We start from the raw sequence: 17,394 nt of genomic DNA, 5'->3' as shown, positions 1-17,394 counted from the left end.
CTTTTGTTTTAGAGGGAAAAGAATTCATTGCAGGACTGGCAGTGGAGTGAGGGAGGAGGTGGACAAGATACGTTCCGCATGCTGGGTCCGTGGCTCTTGACGGGAGGCGAGAACACTCGGGTCTTCCGCTTATTTTGCTAAGACCAGACCACCGCCACCCACACGCAGGGAGACTTGTCTCGGGAAGGTCTCTTCACTCACTCGGTGTCCGTTGTTAGCTGTCACATGGGCAGGGAAACGGCAGAGAACTCTTAAAAACTGTTGAGTCCGATACCAGTGTGGGGCAGCAGCCTCTGCTGAATGAGGAAGTGGACGGCCCTGCTGTCCCTCCGGTCGCCCTCGTCTGTACCAGCATCCCAGGCCCTTAGCTCCTGAGCCCACACTGCCCCTGGAGCTCCTGTCACGTGAGAGTCTGCAGCCTGAAAGAGGAAATACTGCTTTTTCACACCAAGGCAAAGTGTGCTGAAAGGAGCCCCATGAGACAGCTCTCTCTGGACCCCTCACAACTATCAGCAAGAATGAGGCAGGGGCCTGGAAGCCCTGAGTACTCCTGGGAAGACCCCCTACTTCTCCCTGGTCCTCCCACCTCGGGGCAGCAAAGCTTCCTACCAAAGTGTGTGTCTGGCTCATCATGTGAAACCCTGTATTCCAGGCCCTGTGGGGAGCCTGGGACTCCCAGACCATCCTCTGTCTTCCAGACCGTCGTCTCTAAATGCTCTGTAAGGCCCTTTCTGATGCCTCCATCAACAGCAAAATTCCTAATATTCTCTGCTATGAATGTTCCTTCCACCTTTCTCTTCTCACCGGAACCTGACTCTCCCCGAGGATGCTGCTTCCTGAGGTCCTCTCGAGGGCCGGCTGCTTCTTCTCCTGCGCCCCTTGGACGCTGGGTAAGAGGGAGGGCCGGCATCCTCCTGGCTCCTGTCTGCTTCCAGCCCATGCCTCTGTCCTCAGTTCCGAGGGCAAACCGGCAGATCACCCCCACCAGACATCCCCTTTTCTAGTTATCTTTTGTTCCTCAGCTTGTGAAGATGTTAGCGCTAGGTCCAGATCACCCTTTCCTAATGCTCCTCCCTTCAGAATCTGAGTGTGCTTTCAGAACCCCCAGCTTCAGTGCCCCGGCATGGTCTGCCCCAAGCATCTTGCCCCCGTCCCTTCCCAGCAGCCACCGCCCTGGTCCTGCCCCTGACCTTCCATCACCAATGCCCACAGTCCCTCAGAGTCCCGGTTACAAGTGTCCCTGCTCCACTTTCCTCCTGAGGGCCCGACTCCACACACCCCACAGCCCCACCAGGTCCTGCAAGCCAGTGCCCCCACTGGCCCCCACTGGCCCGCAGCTGCTGTACTTCCTGTCCCCGGAGCCATGCTGGGTCTCCATGTTCATCATGGAGCCACTCTGCTGCCTTCACTCTTTCACCCTCCCATTCATGCTCCTCATTTGGCCAGATCCCAACTGTGGGCAGAGTCACCTCTGCTGAACCCCTCCCCACACCCAAGCTGCTGAGCACCCCTGTAGGCAAAGACCCCCCTGGGCTGAGTAGTGTTGTCTCAGTGACTGCAGACCCCCAGGTGGCTCCAAGTGGCTCTCAGATGGCCTCGCAGCATTGCCCTGGTCTGCTCACTGTCTCCTCATCTCTTTCTAGACCTGCAGCCCTGCGTCCTCATGCTCGGCTGCTCGCTTCACTTCCTCTGTCAATGAAACAGAAGCATCCACCAGCACCTCCTGCCACATGTCTACACAGCCAGCTGCATTGGCAGCCATGTCCTTTGCCTCCCCTCCTGTGACTGTGAATGAACCCTCCTTGCTCCTCCTGATGTCAGTCTCCCCCCTTGTCTTAGTCTGCTGGAGCCACCATGACAAAATACCAGTGACTTAAAAACCAGAAATGTATTTCTCAAGTTCTAGAGGCTAGAAAGTCCAAGGTCAAGGTGCTGGCTGGTTGGGCTCCTGGTGAGGGCTCTCTTCCTGGTTTGCAGGCAGCTGCCTTCTCACTGTATCCTCGCGTGGCTGGGGAAGAGCCCTGGTGTCTTCTCCTCTTCTGAGGGCACCAGCTCTATCAGAGCAGGTTTCTACCCTCATGACTTCACGTAACCTTTGTCGCCTCCTTACAGTCCTGTCTCCAAATAGAGTCACACGGGGGTTAGGGTCTCAACATGTGAGTCTTAGGACAAAGTGTTCCATCTGTAACTTGCTTCTGTGTGGGATCCCACCTGCCCTCATCTACGTAAGGAGATCCCTCCTTGTCTACCTCTCTCCCACATCATCAGCATTCGCCTTTCTGCGGCACCATACAAACAGACTGTCCTATCCCATAGCTTCAAAAAACCAAAATCCTCTTGATTCACTTCCCCATCTTGTCTCATTTTTCCACTATCTTTAATGGAAAAGTTTCTCAAAAGAAACGATCTGTACTTCCTTTTTTCTGACTTCTCTGCTCCTTTCTTGAACCCATTTCAATCAGGCTGTCACCCCCATGGCTCGTCAATGTTACCAGGCACCGCCCTGCTGTAGGACACCCCCCCCCCCCCGCCGCCCCACTGTAGGACCTGGTGGGCAGCTCTCCGGCCTCATCTTGCCATGTCTGTAAGCAGCCTTTGACTCACTGGAGCACCTTCGACGTACTTAGTGCTTTGGAGGTGCCTGGTTCTCCGGGGTGTGCAAGAGGAAAGCTTGTATTGTGACAGGACGTGCAGACCAGTGAGCACTTGTGGCCAGTGTCCCAAGTCCTAAAATGGAAGTATATACAAAGAAGGAATTATAACCTTACGATGCAGCTGTTCCACTCCTTGGTTTATACCCCAGAGAAATAAAAACATGTCCACACACAAACTTGTGTATGAATGTTCATAGATCATTATTCATAATAGCCCCATAGTGAGAATAATCCATACGTCCTTCAACCAATGAAAAGGTAAATGTGGTCCATGCAGACAATGGGATAGCAGTCAGTGTAGAAAGTAATCGGTGGCTCAGTCGGTCAAGCAAGTGTCCAACTCTTGATTGCAGCTCAGGTTTTGACCTAGGGGTCATGAGTTCAAGCCCCACGCTGGACTCCCTGCTGGGTGTGGAGTCTACTTAAAAAAAAAAAAAGAAGTGATGAGGGTCTGATACGTGCTACAGCATGGGTGTGCCTTGAAAACGTGCTCAGCGGAAGAAGCCAATCCAAAGAGACCACGTACCGTATAATTCCATCCGTACACAATGTCCAGAATAGGCACATAGAGCTAAAAAGTGGATTCCTAGTGGCCCAGGGCTGGGAGGAGGATGTGGGGTCAGGGCAAGGAGTGACTGCTAATGAGGGCATGGTTTCTTTTTTTGGGTGATGACAATGTTCTAATATTGTAGTAATTGTATAATTATCGGACTAAAACCATTAAATTGTACACGAAGTGAGTGGCTTGTACTGTGTGTGAATTATGTCCTAATAAAACTGTTAATTATAACAAAAAGAACTAAGCAATTAGAGGAGGGCTGGCCCTGGGAAGGTTGGGGGCCCCCTCTCCCGGGAGCCGGCCTTCCCCATCAGCTACTTCAAACCCTGGCTCAGCCCTGGAGGCTGAGGGGCTATGTGGGCGACTTCCCTAATCGCAGGACCCTGACTACAGTTTTCCCCGCTCTGCCTGGGGCTGAGAATTACCGGAGGAGGACAGAGCAAACTTCTATTTGGAAGTCAGAGCAAAGAACAATCATTTAGCCTCCAACACCAGCCAGTGAGTCTATGAAAGTGTCACAAACTAGAGTTCAACTTAGAATCTTGAGACAGGGGCGCCTGGGTGGCTCGGTCAGTTACGCATCTGCCTTCGGCTCAGGTGGTGATCTCAGGAGCCTGAAATCAAGCCCCGTGTCAGGGTCCTTGTTCATTGGGGAGTCTGCTTCTCCCTCTGCCCACGACCCCACCCCTACCCTGCTCATGCTTTCTCTCTCTCTCTCTCTAATATTTTAAATCTTAAAATAAGAAAAAACAAGGAATCTTGAGACAGATCATCCCGCTGTGTGTCTCCTCCCGGCCGCCCTCAGCCGTGCTCTGCCCCGCGTCCGCATCCCCTGCTCATCCCTCGTCTCCTGCATTCCCATTCCCAGTCCTGCTCCCCCTTCCGGGCTGTCCCCCTGCAGAGCCAGTGGGACAACCCCCCCCCCCCCCGCCCTCGGCCTTGTCTCTGCATGCCTGGTGCTTCTCCCCGAGGCCTCTGGGAGCCCTCCCCTAAGGGACAGGCAGGTGCTATTGCTTTCTCTGAGTCACGCATGAGGAAACCCACAGGCACCTGTCCAAGGTCAGCCGGTCACAAGTTGAAGAATCAGGAGTCCAACCCAGGCAGTGCAGGCCCAGAGGGCTCTCCACCACCAAGCTCTGCTGAGAGAAGCTAGAGGCATGTGGTCCTCTTCCCCGGATAGTGAGGAGACCTCTGAAACCCTCAGTTTTAAACCCCTGCCCCTCAGCTAAAACGTCAGGAGTGTGTGTACACCAGCCTGAGGAAGCACAGCCCTGGCCACTGGGCCATGCAGTGAGAGGCCTGGCGGCAGCCCGGCAGCCCAGCCAGGGCCTGTGTGGTCAGAGCGGGAGTGGCCGGGGATGGCGGAAGTGAGAGTGAAGCAAGCAGATGTGTGGGTTCCCTGGGCAGCCTATGTTAATATCTGACGTCTAGGGACTTAAAGTCCTTCCTCTCTCTCCAGCCTCTTCCTCTTCTTGATCTCTCTTTCTTCTTCAAGATTTATTTTTCAAGAGTTTTTCATGCAGAAAGAAAACTATTGATTAAAGTAATAGGCTTCTGATCAGGGAAATACAAATCAAAACCATGAGATACCACCTCACACCGGTCAGAATGGCTAAAATTAACAAGTCAAAAAATGACAGGTGTTGGCCAGGATGCGGAGAAAGGGGAACCCTCTTGCACTGTTGGGGGGAATGCAAACTGGTGCAGCCACTCTGGAAAACAGTATGGAGCTTCCTGAAAAAGTTAAAAATAGAACCACTCTACGATCCAGCAATTGCACTACTAGGTATTTACCCAAAGGATGCAAGCATAGTGATTTCAAGGGGCACATGCACCCCAGTGTTTAGAGCAGCAATGTCCACAATAGCCCAAATATGGAAAGAGCCCAGATGTCCATTGACTGATGAATGGGTAAAGAAGATGTATATATATCTTGCCATTTGCAATGATGTGGATGGAACTAGAGGGTATTATGCTAAGTGAAATACGTCAGAAAAAGACAAATATCATATGATTTCACTCACATATGGAATTTAAGAAACAAAATAGATGAACATAGGGCAAGAGAAGGAAAAATAAAGTACGATGAAAACTGAGAGGGAAGCAAACCGTAAGAGACTCTTAATCCTAGGAAACAAACTGAGGGCTGCTGGAGGGGAGGTGGGTGGGCGGAATGGGGTAATTGGGTGATGGGCATTAAGGAGGGAACGTGATATAATGAGCACTGGGTGTTGTATGCAACTGATGAATCACCGAATTCTACCTGAAACTAATAATACACTATATGTTAAGTAAATTGAATTTAAATAAAGAGTTTTTTTTAAAAGAAAAAAAACAAGAAACAAAACAAAACAAAAATAAAGTAGTGGACCTATGTGTGTTGATTTGGGAATCATTGAAAAGCACCCCAATCAAGACCGCTTCCCTCACCAACCTCTTGAAATCCGCCCCCCTTCACTCCTTCAGAGGTAAGCAGTTCAGGCCAGGACAGTTAGAGGCCTGTTTAAAGATGACTCATGAAACCCCTTAATCAGCACACCTCTCCTGGCCAACTCATTTGGAGACCGGAGCAAAAGAAAAAAAATGCATGCTCCTGTATACACATCTGTATGTATTTTCTTAACGAGCAAGGTTTTTCTAGTACATTACAGTAACTAAAAAAAAAAAAGAGAGAGAGAGAGAGAAAAATAGGTATATTAAAACTCACCAGTATTTTGAGTTTAAATATTTTATTTATATCCTAAAATAGTGTCTATTAGAATGGTACTTTCCTGGCTTTAACGAAAAACTCATTAGTAAGGATTCAAAGTCTATTTCTTTGCTTATCTTATTTTCAGTGGATAACATTGCCATGTTTAAGAATTTCTCTTGACCAGGTGGGCTGATGACAGCTACTGAGGCCCGCCCCTGGGGCTGGTTGTACCCCATGGTGCTATGCGACCCTGGCCAGGCCTCGGAGACCAACACCAGCCCGGCCCAAGCACTCAGGTTTGCCTCACCCACAGGAATTACAAATGTTATCACCCCTGCTGTTCCCCGGGGGTGGGGGGGTGGGGGTGGGGAATGTCTCTTGACCAGGGGATGATCTGAATTTTCCAACTGACTTTAGCTCACTGCAAAGCCCTTCAGCTCATGTGTTTATTTAAAATGCTGAGATTTCGTTCTTCACAGATTTTTTGCATTAATTTTGAATCTTAAAAATATGGCATTAAATATTATTTATCGTGATTACTGAGTTCTTTTGGTACCCCCTTAAATTTTTCACCCTAGCTGAGGGTGTCACTGGCCTCACCCTAGTCCCAGCCCAGCTGAGAATCTTCTGATAGCAGAAGTATCATAGGAGGAGAAGAAAGAAAACCAATTCATTCATTCAACAATGAAGTCATTCATCCGTCCATCCATCCATCCAACCATCCATCCCTCCATCCATCCACTCATCTATCCCTCCATCCATCCAACACGTTAACTGAGTGCCTACTATGTGCCAGGCACTGTTCTGGACGCTTGGGACATAACAGTAAACAAGACAGATGAAAGTCTGCCTTCAGGGACCTGCATTCTAGTGGGTAAGACAGACATGAAACAGGATAAATAAGGGAAGTACAGTATTAAGGGCTAAGAGAAGAATAAAACAGGGAATTGGGGGGAGTGTCAGAAGAGGTGGAGGTAACGCTGTAAGAGAGCGAGGGCCCACGGTGTCCACAGAGTAGGAAAGAGTCGGCCCATGGGTGTGCTTTGTGTAGCCTTCACAGTGTTAATTTTTTTTTTTAACTTGGACATCTTTAGATGCGCACCACTCTCCGTTTCCCGTTTCATCATGGACTCTATGCTTCCCTATTGTCTTGCACCCATTTTTTTCTTGGCTCTGTGCCCCAAGCCATGGAGACAATTGTGTGCTCTAAATATGCCCCAGAAGCAATAGAGAGCCACAGGACAGGTGGACAGGACAAAGAACAGCCAGCCCCAGCCTGTGTGGCTGGGAAATCAGCGGCAAGTATCCTCCACCCCGACATCCCTTACAACGTGAAGTCACAGTCCACAATGCCACAGTGGGGGCATTCCCCGAGAAAGGCTGGGGTTTAAGTTTTCCACCAACAGAGAGAAATGAGAGCTCAGAGTCAGAAATAAGTTGAGGGGCCCCTGGGTGGCACAGCAGTTGAGCATCTGCCTTCGGCTCAGGGCGTGATCCCGGCGTTATGGGATCAAGCCCCACATCAGGCTCCTCTGCTATGAGCCTGCTTCTTCCTCTCCCACTCCCCCTGCTTGTGTTCCCTCTCTCGCTGGCTATCTCTATCTCTGTCGAATAAATAAATAAAATCTTTGAAAAAAAATTTAAAAAAAATAAAGATCTATAGAAATAAGTTGAGTTATGGACACTAGAGGACATTCCATTTCTTTCATGTCTTAGTTTGTGGACTAAGAATCATGTCCACAGGGGCGCCTGGGTGGCGCAGTCGTTAAGGGTCTGCCTTTGGCTCAGGGCGTGATCCCAGTGTTGTGGGATCGAGCCCTGCATCGGGCTCCTCCACTATGAGCCTGTTTCTTCCTCTCCCACTCCCCCTGCTTGTGTTCCTTCTCTCGCTGGCTGTCTCTATCTCTGTCAAATAAATAAATAAATAAATAAATAATCTTTAAAAAAAAAAAAAAAAGAATCACGTCCACAAGAGCAACATCTGCCGAGCCTTTCCTGTGTTCCAGAAGCCTTTGGACTCAGAAGCTCCCTGTGATCCTGACCATTGCTGCTCAAGGAAAGTGTGATCTTCCCACTCTTGTCCTCCATTTCCAGGTGACAGGTGGATGCTGAGAGAGACAAAGTGACCTTCCCGAAGACGAGCAGTGAGCTCCTGGTGAAAGTGTCCCCAGACCCTGTCCCTCTGCCCCAAGAGCAAGTTCTTTGCTGTAAACCTTGCTGCCTGTGGAAGGGATGGAATGCCCCCTCCCATCCTGTTGCCACAGATGTTCACATCTGGAAGCAACCTGGCCGGTCCTCTCCTGGTGGTAACAACTTCTATGAAGACCCATCTCATTTGAGCCTCAGGAAAACTCTGTGAGTGAGACGGTGTCGCCGTATTTTGCCGAGAGGGGAACAGGTGTAGTGACCTAAAATGACATGTCCAAAGTTACCTAGCAAGTTGGGAGATGTGAAGCTGGGCCAGAGTCCTGTCCCAACGCTGTATCGCCCGTCCCAAGACACGATTGCAAACCTGCGGGCTGCCCGCCCCCCCCGTCGAGCCACTTACCCCCAACTTCTTGCCGTATCAACAAAATGTATGGTAAGGGGTGGGACCCTCCTAGTCTGACTCCCACACTCACTCCCAACCCCCGATATTTCAACCACCGAATACCTGACTGCGTCACACAGAGAGCGGGAGATGCCCCAACAGGGCAGCCCCCCACTTTCCAACTGACACACGTGACGTTCTGCGTCTCCTGACGGACTCGCCCGGCTGGGTGACCCCGTGCGCTCTCCCCGCAAAACGACGGCTGCCCTTCCCTCCCGGCGGGCACACTGAATGCGCAGGCCAGAGGGTGCCGTGGCCCCCTGATGCCGCAGACGCTGTGTCTACCTGTTGACCTGAATGTCACCTGCAGCGAGATGTGTTTGTTCCCGAGCCTGTTTTATGCTGGAGTGCTTCAGTGAATGTCACATAAACTGGGGAAATGTGGGTGTGAAAGAGAGAGTTATTGTTTCTCTAAGAACCAGGTTGACAGTTTGGAGAGACTTAATAAAGGAGAGATCCTAAAATAAGGTTATTGTTGAATTGGATGTAGGCAAGGCAACGGGAAAGATCGGAGGCAAAGCATGGTGTCTAAAAGGTTCCCGTACTCAACTTGTTTTCAAGTGGCTAAGTTCGTGCTCCGCTCTGCCTTGTAGACAAGGCATCAAGGGTGTGATTTTTGTACAAGGGCAGGGAGGGCAGAACTCCAAAAAATAGACATATTCTCAATGCAAAGGCCTTGACTCTACGTCAAACTACTGGTGAAGGAATGTTCATGTGTATGTTTTGAGGTTAACAAAAATGTTCAAGATATGTATATGGAATTTACATTTTCTTCTCACATATACCCACATACATGCTTTTACATTAAGGGAGAAATGGGATTATGTTATATATATATCGTTTTAATTTTGACACAGTCCTTTTCTTTTTTTCTTTCTTTTTCTTCTGATGGGGTGCTCCCTCACTTTCTCCCATCCACCTCCAAAACCAGGATGACAGCTGGGGCTGGTTTCCACCATGTTTCCTCCATGCTCCTGCATGCTGGCTCACATACACAATGGGGCCAGACGGTGGAGAATGGTATCATATTTCTTCTTAGAAGTGGGATAATTTTATGTACAATTTCCTGCACTTCACTTTTCTCACCGATTACTCATGGTAATCCCTATGAATCACCGGTTATAGGTCCAAATGTTCTTTATAATGGCTGCAGAATATTTCCTCACATGTCCTAATATATTCACCCTCCCCCCTGCCGAAGGACTTTTGCTTTGTTTCTAGGTTTTGTTTTCCACCATAAGAAACAATTTATTATACATCCTTGTGCATGGAGTCATACATTCTGACAGTTGACCCTTGAACAACACAGGGGTTGGGCCACTGACCCCCACGCTGCCCAAAATCCATGTATAATTTTTGACTCACCAAAAATTTTACTAAGTAGCCTACCGTTGACCAGAAGCCTTGTTGATAACATAGTCAATTAGCACACACTTCGTACGTCATATGCATTATACCGTGTACTCTGACAATGAAGGGAACCAGAGAAAAGAAAACGTTATTAAGAAAATCATACGGAAGAGAAAATACATTTACAGTACTGTACTGTGTTTATGGGGAAAAAATTGCATCTAAGTGGACCCATGCAGTTCAACCCATGTCGTTCCAGGGTCAACTGTCTTTTTTATTTCTGTGGGGTCGATTCCCAGAAGTGGAACAGATATAGGTATTCTTAATTTTCATTTTTAGTAGATGTTGCCAGATGGCTTCCCAAAGATCGCTGTGCCACCCGAGAGCAATGATTAAAGTAACCTTTTCCCGCAGGTCCCCCCCAGCAAGAGGCAGCATCAGTCTTAAAATCTAGGTCACTCTGATAGAGGCAAAGAAGTATCTCATTGCTGCTTACATTTACTTTCCCTGATTGCTAGAGTCAGAAAGCTTTTTCTGTTGTTTGATTATCGGGACTTGCTCTTCTGTGACTTGCCTATTTGCATCCTTCGTAAGGTTTCCTTCCTTTTTAAAAAAAATCCTTCATTGCTTCAGTTAATTCTGCAGCTAGTCCACCAGCTTCCACTCCCCGTCCCATTAGACAGGACTGAAAATGTTGTAAATACTGATACGTTGCTATTGCAGACCATTTGAAATGAGCAGGAGACATGAAAGCCACAAAGGGCTAGGAAACGGGTGTGGGAAAAGAGGTTAGAAAGCCATAAAGCAAGAGGAAGGATGAAATAAGAAGCCAGGATTTTTGAAAAGGTAGAAATGATGTAGCCCCGTGGTGCTCGAAATGGTAGATGGCAAAAAAATACAGCGAGGGAGTCAAGACTCAAGAGGGATATACACATTCACATGCGCGTGCTCGCACACACACACACACACACTCACGTCATTCACTGAACCTTTGCCACGTGCCAGTGGCTGTGCTAAGGGCATTGCCTGCTGCACCCCACCCTTCACTAGCAGGTAGATAGTAGTAGTATCCCCATGATACAGATGGACAAACAGAGGCTCACGGAAGTTTCGTAACGTGGTTAGGCCTGCATTGCTCATAAAGGGGTAGAACCGGGACCGGGACCCAGGTCTGCCTGCCCCAAGCTCTTAGCTGGGAGATGACTGGCTTGAGGGGTGTGGACAAAGCTGCCATCAGGGGGCTTGGGCCCAGACCAGGGTTCCATGCTGGGCCCGAGAAGGGGTTACAGACCAAGCGGAGACAAGTTAGAAATGCTGCAGCCTGGGTTGGGTGGTTGGTTTCTTGAGAAACCGGTGTGGTCAGAGGGGCCTGTGGTGGCAGGTTTCGGCTCCGTAGACGATCAGGGGCCCTGCGCTGGGGCAAGGAGGGCTGGTGGGTGCAAGAGCGCACACCCCGGATGTAAGCCCCCAGTGGATGAAGTGACTCACGCGCCCTGACATCACACCACATCCTCGGCTGCAATCACAGTGAAGTCCATGTCACAACCAGTTGGAGGAAGTGCATATTCAAGGAGCTTCCTGTCTCAGTCCCTGGAGAGAACGAACAGCCTTGTTACTGCTGAGTTTCCAGGTGCTTTGCCACTCAGCCCTCCCCACGCCTTGGCTTCTGGGTGACAAGAACCCCTGGGACAAATGGCCGAGTGGCTGGAGGAGTCACGCTGGTGCCAGCCTGTGAGGGGATGCACCAGCAGGTGCAACGAGCACTGGGCCCAAGCTCCTGTGGGCCCCCTGCCCCCCTTCCCCACCGCGAGCCAGGGAGTTCCCCGCACCTATTCCCAGCTGCAGCATCAGGACAAAAATAACCCCCCTCCCACCTCACAGCGGGTAAGCGAACCCCTTGGGAAGCACTGAGGCACCAAAGAAAGAGCACTGTTTGCCATGCGTTGGGTGGTAACGCTAGAAACGCCTTGACTGGCCCGAGGAAGCAGCCGAGAGATACCCTTGTCCCAGGTGGCTGGTGAGGCCAGTTCCACTGGGGCCAGAATGAAGGGTGTTCCGAGAACAAGGGGAGGTTAAATGTGACTTGGAGAAACAGTGGGGCTTCCCTGAGCAACCCCCAAGCTGAACCCCCTCCCAGCAGATTGCGGCACCAGGGAATCTGGGAAAAGACGATTTGGGGTGGGATCCAGCGGATAGAGGTTCAAATCTCAGGTCATCCATTTATGAGGGGAGGCCACTGTCTAGGCTTCCGTTCTCCCTCTGCACAGCGGCAGAGCCCCACCCGTGCGTGAAAGACGAAGATGCGTGTTTGGTGCTGGAAAAATGCTGGATGGATTTCAGTTCTCAGCTAACTCCGTCCTGCACTTTGGTCATTCCCGAACCCAGTGGGAGGATGGATGATTTGTAGGAGTCCTGCCAGGATCTGTGCTCTGTATTCTCTCTGTGGAAACTCCTCGAACCCCGTGAGTTGTGCTCTGTGATCCTTCTTTTACAGATGAGGCCTCCGGTGCTCAGAGGGGGTGAGCCGTCTACTTGAGGCCTTACCCTTTGAACCCTTGCCTGACATCAAGATCTGTGCCCTTTATCAGAGACAACACGCACAGTCAACTCAAATCTACAGTGATTTTTCTTGTGAGTGACAAGAAAATCTCAAGGTACAAAATCCATGCGGATGAGGTCAGCTTCAAACAGTCTCCTATCGGTCAATGAGTCTGCTGTTGAATTACCTCTTGGATGGCTCCTGAGCACCAGGTCCTTTTTCTTGTCTCGCTCTGCCCACACCCCTAGGCCCAGGTTGGAGAAGCATCCAAGACCATTCTACCCTGCCTTTCCCTCCAGGGGGGGGCGGGGGGGAGTGAAGAATGAATTGGGAACATCAGGTGCCCAAAGTCGCCCAGGAGAGGGCTGCTGCGTGCCAGCCATGCCCCTTGGAGAGCCCCCTCCCTCCGTGGGAAGCTCAATGCCTCCCCTCTCCCCTCTGGGCCCCTTTCTCCGAAGTAGGCATCTGAGACACCCAGTAAGGACAGGGTCATTTCACTGCATTTTCCTGGACTAGACGACTGGTCCCCTGGACTGCATTTTCTTCTTCCAGATCTAGGACCATTGAATGAATGTTTCCATATAAGGTGGAAATTAAAATTCCTTTTTGCTAAAAATAGCAGAGAGGAAGGAAGGGTGTGGCCTGAGGAAATAGGACAAAGCATGGAGCTCCATGCATACAATGGAGGCCTCCTCCATCCAGGCCCCTCTCCTTCGCTCCTCTGTCACAGCCCTGCTGCATTCTTCTCCTTCTTCTCCTCCTCCTCCTCCTTCTTCAAGACGTTATTTATGTATTTGAAAGAGAGAGTGAGAGAGTACAAGTGGGGAGGAGCGGCAGAGGGCCAAGCAGACTCCTGCAGAGCAGGGAGCCCGACGCAGCCCCAACCTAGGACCCTGATCATGACCCGAGCTGAAGGCAGATGCTCAGCCGACTGAGCCTGCCAGGCGCCCTGCATTCTGCAGGTCTCGGCACCAGCCAGCTCTTCCTCCTCGGGTCCCGGGCTCTCCCGCTCCCAGGGCCAGCAACCCCCTACTGAGCCTTCCACCAGGAGGCTCGCTCCTACGCCCTCCGGCCCTCTCCTTATTCTTCATACACTGAGTCCTTACATCCTGTACTTTTATGAAGTCTTGCGCATTCTCTTCTTTATCCAAGGCCGTGCTGCATGGTGGAAAAGAATTTGCTTAGAAACCTGACAGGCACATCAGGTTTAAAAACCCATTCTTGCGGCACCTGGGTGGCACAGCGGTTGGGCGTCTGCCTTTGGCTCAGGGCGTGATCCTGGCGTTATGGGATCGAGCCCCACATCAGGCTCCTCCGCTATGAGCCTGCTTCTGCCTCTCCCACTCCTCCTGCTTGTCTCTATCTCTGTCGAATAAATAAATAAAATCTTTTTAAAACAATAAAAAAAATAAAAACCCATTCTTCCCCGGACTACCTGTGGAAGAATTCTGGCGGCTCAGTCTCTGGACCTCTTTCATCATCTGCAAATGGGGAGAATAATATGTTTCCGGCAGGTCTCATGTCAGAATCACCAAATAGAGTCCCTAAAGCGTTTTGCCCATGGTAAGGGCACAGTAGATGACCCCTTTTCTTCTAGGGATTAGCCTCCTCTCATGCTCCTGCTACGACCATGCCTAGCGCCCCAGGGGCCCTGCTGGGGTGGCGCCAAGCGGGAGATGTCTTTCTGTGCCCCAGAGGTCTGCCCTGGTGCTCACAGCCCCCCTCTGCCCCTGCACGTGGCAAAGTGACCCTCCCACAAGCTGATTCTACTGCACCATCTGTGTCGGGAGCCAGACTGGGCAGGCCTCCAAAGCCATCATGATTTCCAGGGCGCGATTACTCATCACAGCCCCAGGAGGCCCGCAGAAGCCCCAGAGGCAAGAATGACAGAGTGCAAAGAAAATGTGTCTTGGGAACTGGGGTCTAACTTTCGGCTGCATCCTTGGGCAAGTCTTTTAGGTTCTCACTAAATTTACTCATTTTAGATTCAACTAAAATTCCAGCAAAAAATTCCTCCCTTTCCTCTTCCCCCTGGCTATAAACTCAACAAATACAGGTTGGACCTGTAGGCACTAGGGATACAAGTAAAGTCCCACTACGATGGCATCATGGAACCCATCCTCTGATGCGGGCACAGATGTGTTCGTTAAATAAATAAACGCAGAATTCTGCCCCTGAGGAGGGCTTCGTGGTGCTGGAGTCTGACCATGACCTAGACGGAGAGGTCGGGGGATGCTTTTGGATGCAGCTGTCATTGAACAGAGATTGAAGGACCAAGAGGCGAAGTCACTGGCCACCATGGGGTGGAAGAGATTTCCAGGCAGAGGACGAGGTCAGTTGTACAGACCCAGTAGCTGGAGGGGACAGAGGTGTGGGAGGAATTGGAAGGCCAGTGGCAATGCTGGGTGGGGAGGAGGGCTGGCGTGGTAAGGATTTGGGCTTCAGTCTCCTATGAGCCCTGAGATGGTTTTAAAAGAAGGGGATGGATACCCCCAGGTGGGTGTTGGAAGAGTGAATGAGTCTATCAGCACCTTGTCTCCCCATCCATTTCTCAGATTAATTTAGCAGTCACTTAACAAGAGCTTGACAATTTGGGACACGGCAGAAGACGTTTTGATGGAGGATATTTTGACACACAAAAGGGGATCAGAAAATCTGGAAAGTGAGGTGATGTCTCAGAGTTTAGGCCCAGATGCTGTGTCACAGTGGGGTCCCTGGGCCCCTTTCGGGGAGCTCAGGGCACTGGGCACGTGGCACCAGAAGGGGGTCAAGACAGGGGTCCTAAGGAAGGAAGAGAATATTCCAGTGTCTTCCACACCAAAGACCAAAGATATCTTGGCCACTTCATAATCAGGATCATGGCTAGCCATTCCTGAATATATTATGGGTAGAAAAAGAGAAAAACCTTGGGATTGTTCGGAGCCTTTGCTGAGCCCATGGTGCCCTCTAAACCAATGGGAGGAGCCTGTTACCTGACGAGGAGAAATGCATGTGTCCATAACCGAAACTCAGTTCAAGTATGTGGCTCGGAAAGACATTTTCTGTCTATGCAACCTAACTTTCTACTATCTTAAGGAATCCAAGCCAGCTCTCCTGCCTACCTGGTCACAGCGGTTAATTGCACGGGGTAGATACTCGCTGTCCGACCACAGGCAGATCGCTTAGGGATGGTGAATCCCAGTGGCTGCATTATGAGTTGGGAACAATGACACCTACTCCCCTGGGTTAGATGAGAGAATGTATGACCACGTGCAGCATGGTGTCTGGTCCCATGGCAGCAGCTATTATGGTGGCAATCGTTCTGTATGTGGGATGTAGCTGTGAAGCTTCTATAGGGACCGGGAAGGCAATGTACTCAACAGCACGGCAGGAAGTAAGGGACGATAGGGGATGGTGGGGACGGCGTCAAACTGAGAACCCTTGCCTGTCCAAAGAGGGTAACAATTCTTCAGCTTCAACTGTTGGCTGCTGCACAAGATCTCAGAACAAATGTGGTCTGACTTTTCCAGAAAGGCTGGGAATTCTAGTTTATGATTTTGGTATTCAATTCAAATAAAAACCCCACAAACAATAGCAACAAACAAAACTAACAATATCGTAGGACACGCAAAACAGGTCCTGGAGCAAAGCTGCACTGAAAGAAGCTAAAACAAAGCTTCACAAAGGCCAGCTATTCTCAGGAGTCGGATGTGCCCCACAGATAAGACTAAAAGTGCAGGTGATGGGTAGTAAGGAGGGCACGTATTGCATGGTGCACTGGGTGTTATACACAACTAATGAATCATCGAGCCTTACATCGGAAACCGGGGATGTACTGTATGGTGACTAACATAATATAATAAAAAATCATTTTAAAAAATTAAATAAATAAATTTTAAAAAAAAAGACTAAAAGTGCAGGAAAGGCCGTCAAGGCAGCCCAAAGGAAGTGCTCCTGACACAGTTGGGGAAATGGCAGCATTGTTAAACAGGTATACTGTCCCAACGCCCCTCAGGGAGGATTTCGAGGAGGACAGCTCTCATTTACCTGCTTGTCCTGGGGCAGTTGCTCAAGGACTATACCAGTGACTTACACTCCCAGCCTAAGCGGTGAACTGGGGGCCCCAGCCGCGTGCCGGAGTGTCTCCAGGCGGCTGCAATACCACCCATGTCCACTAGGGATCTCTCTCCTACAACTGATGGCATCCCCATCCCCAGCTTGAGGGGAAACGGCTGCCCTGGGCCTCAGCGCCTGGCAAAGCCAGTCCCAGCCCCCTGTGGAAGGATTGCCGTGCCCTTCACGGGGATGTGACTACCTGTTAAATGTTTACAGGAGTCAAGCTTGGATTTTAAAGGACAGCTCTCCTGCCAGCCACGCAGTCTGTCAAAGTAGTCTTCCCTGTGCGCAGAAAGCCCTTGGAGATACTCTGCACACGAGGATCTCAGCACAATCATAGGAGTTCGTCTATAGGTCAGCTAGGTGGCTTCCCACGCCCAGTCTCTCTCAGACGCTGACACCGAGGGACCTGCTGCCTCCTTCCCCAATGGAGCCGAATAAGGACAATCCCAGGCTTCAGAGTAGCTTTATCTGGTCAAAAATCCCAGCTGAGAGGTCAGAGATCTGGTCCTGCCACTTCTTAGCCCCATGACCATGGCTAATACCCTTTCTGGTCCCCAGTGTCCTTGTCTGTGAAATGGGCCTAATAGTAATCTCAAAAAATTGTTTCAAATATTAAAGAGGAGTGCACATGAAACGCTTTAAAAACGGAAAGATGTATGAGTCATCTACATTGTTACCAGAGGGCAGGACTTGGCAAATGTTTCCTGTAGAAGGCCACAGAGTAAGTATTTCAGGCTCTGCTGGCTTTACAGTCCCCGTTGTAGCTACTCCATTCTGCTGGTGTAGCCGGAAAGTAGCCACACACAGTCATAAACAAGCTAGTACGGCTGACTTTCAATAAAACCTCATTTTGCAAACACAGACAGGGGGCTGGATTGGGCCCATGGGCTGTACTTTGCCCACTCTTACAGC

The 17,394-nt window shown here is 50.2% G+C and overlaps 1 protein-coding gene across 1 annotated transcript in view; it reads left to right on the top strand.

Annotated features, from left to right (window-relative positions):
• Positions 1–3,394, top strand: part of CD58 (CD58 molecule) — a 42,158-nt gene extending 38,764 nt beyond the window's left edge. The window contains exon 6 of the mRNA XM_045801425.2: positions 13–3,394. Within this exon, the coding sequence (XP_045657381.2) occupies positions 13–100 (88 nt within the window). The 3' untranslated portion in view covers positions 101–3,394. The remainder of the gene's footprint in view (positions 1–12) is intronic.
• Positions 3,395–17,394: the final 14,000 nt, after the last annotated feature.

Source organism: Ursus americanus, chromosome 12 (genome assembly GCF_024610735.1).
Source record: "Ursus americanus isolate L20-20 chromosome 12, mUrsAme1.1.p, whole genome shotgun sequence".
Classification (NCBI taxonomy): Eukaryota; Metazoa; Chordata; class Mammalia; order Carnivora; family Ursidae; genus Ursus; species Ursus americanus.
Note: the sequence above shows the minus strand (reverse complement) of the source record. Positions and strands in the feature narration are given on the sequence as shown.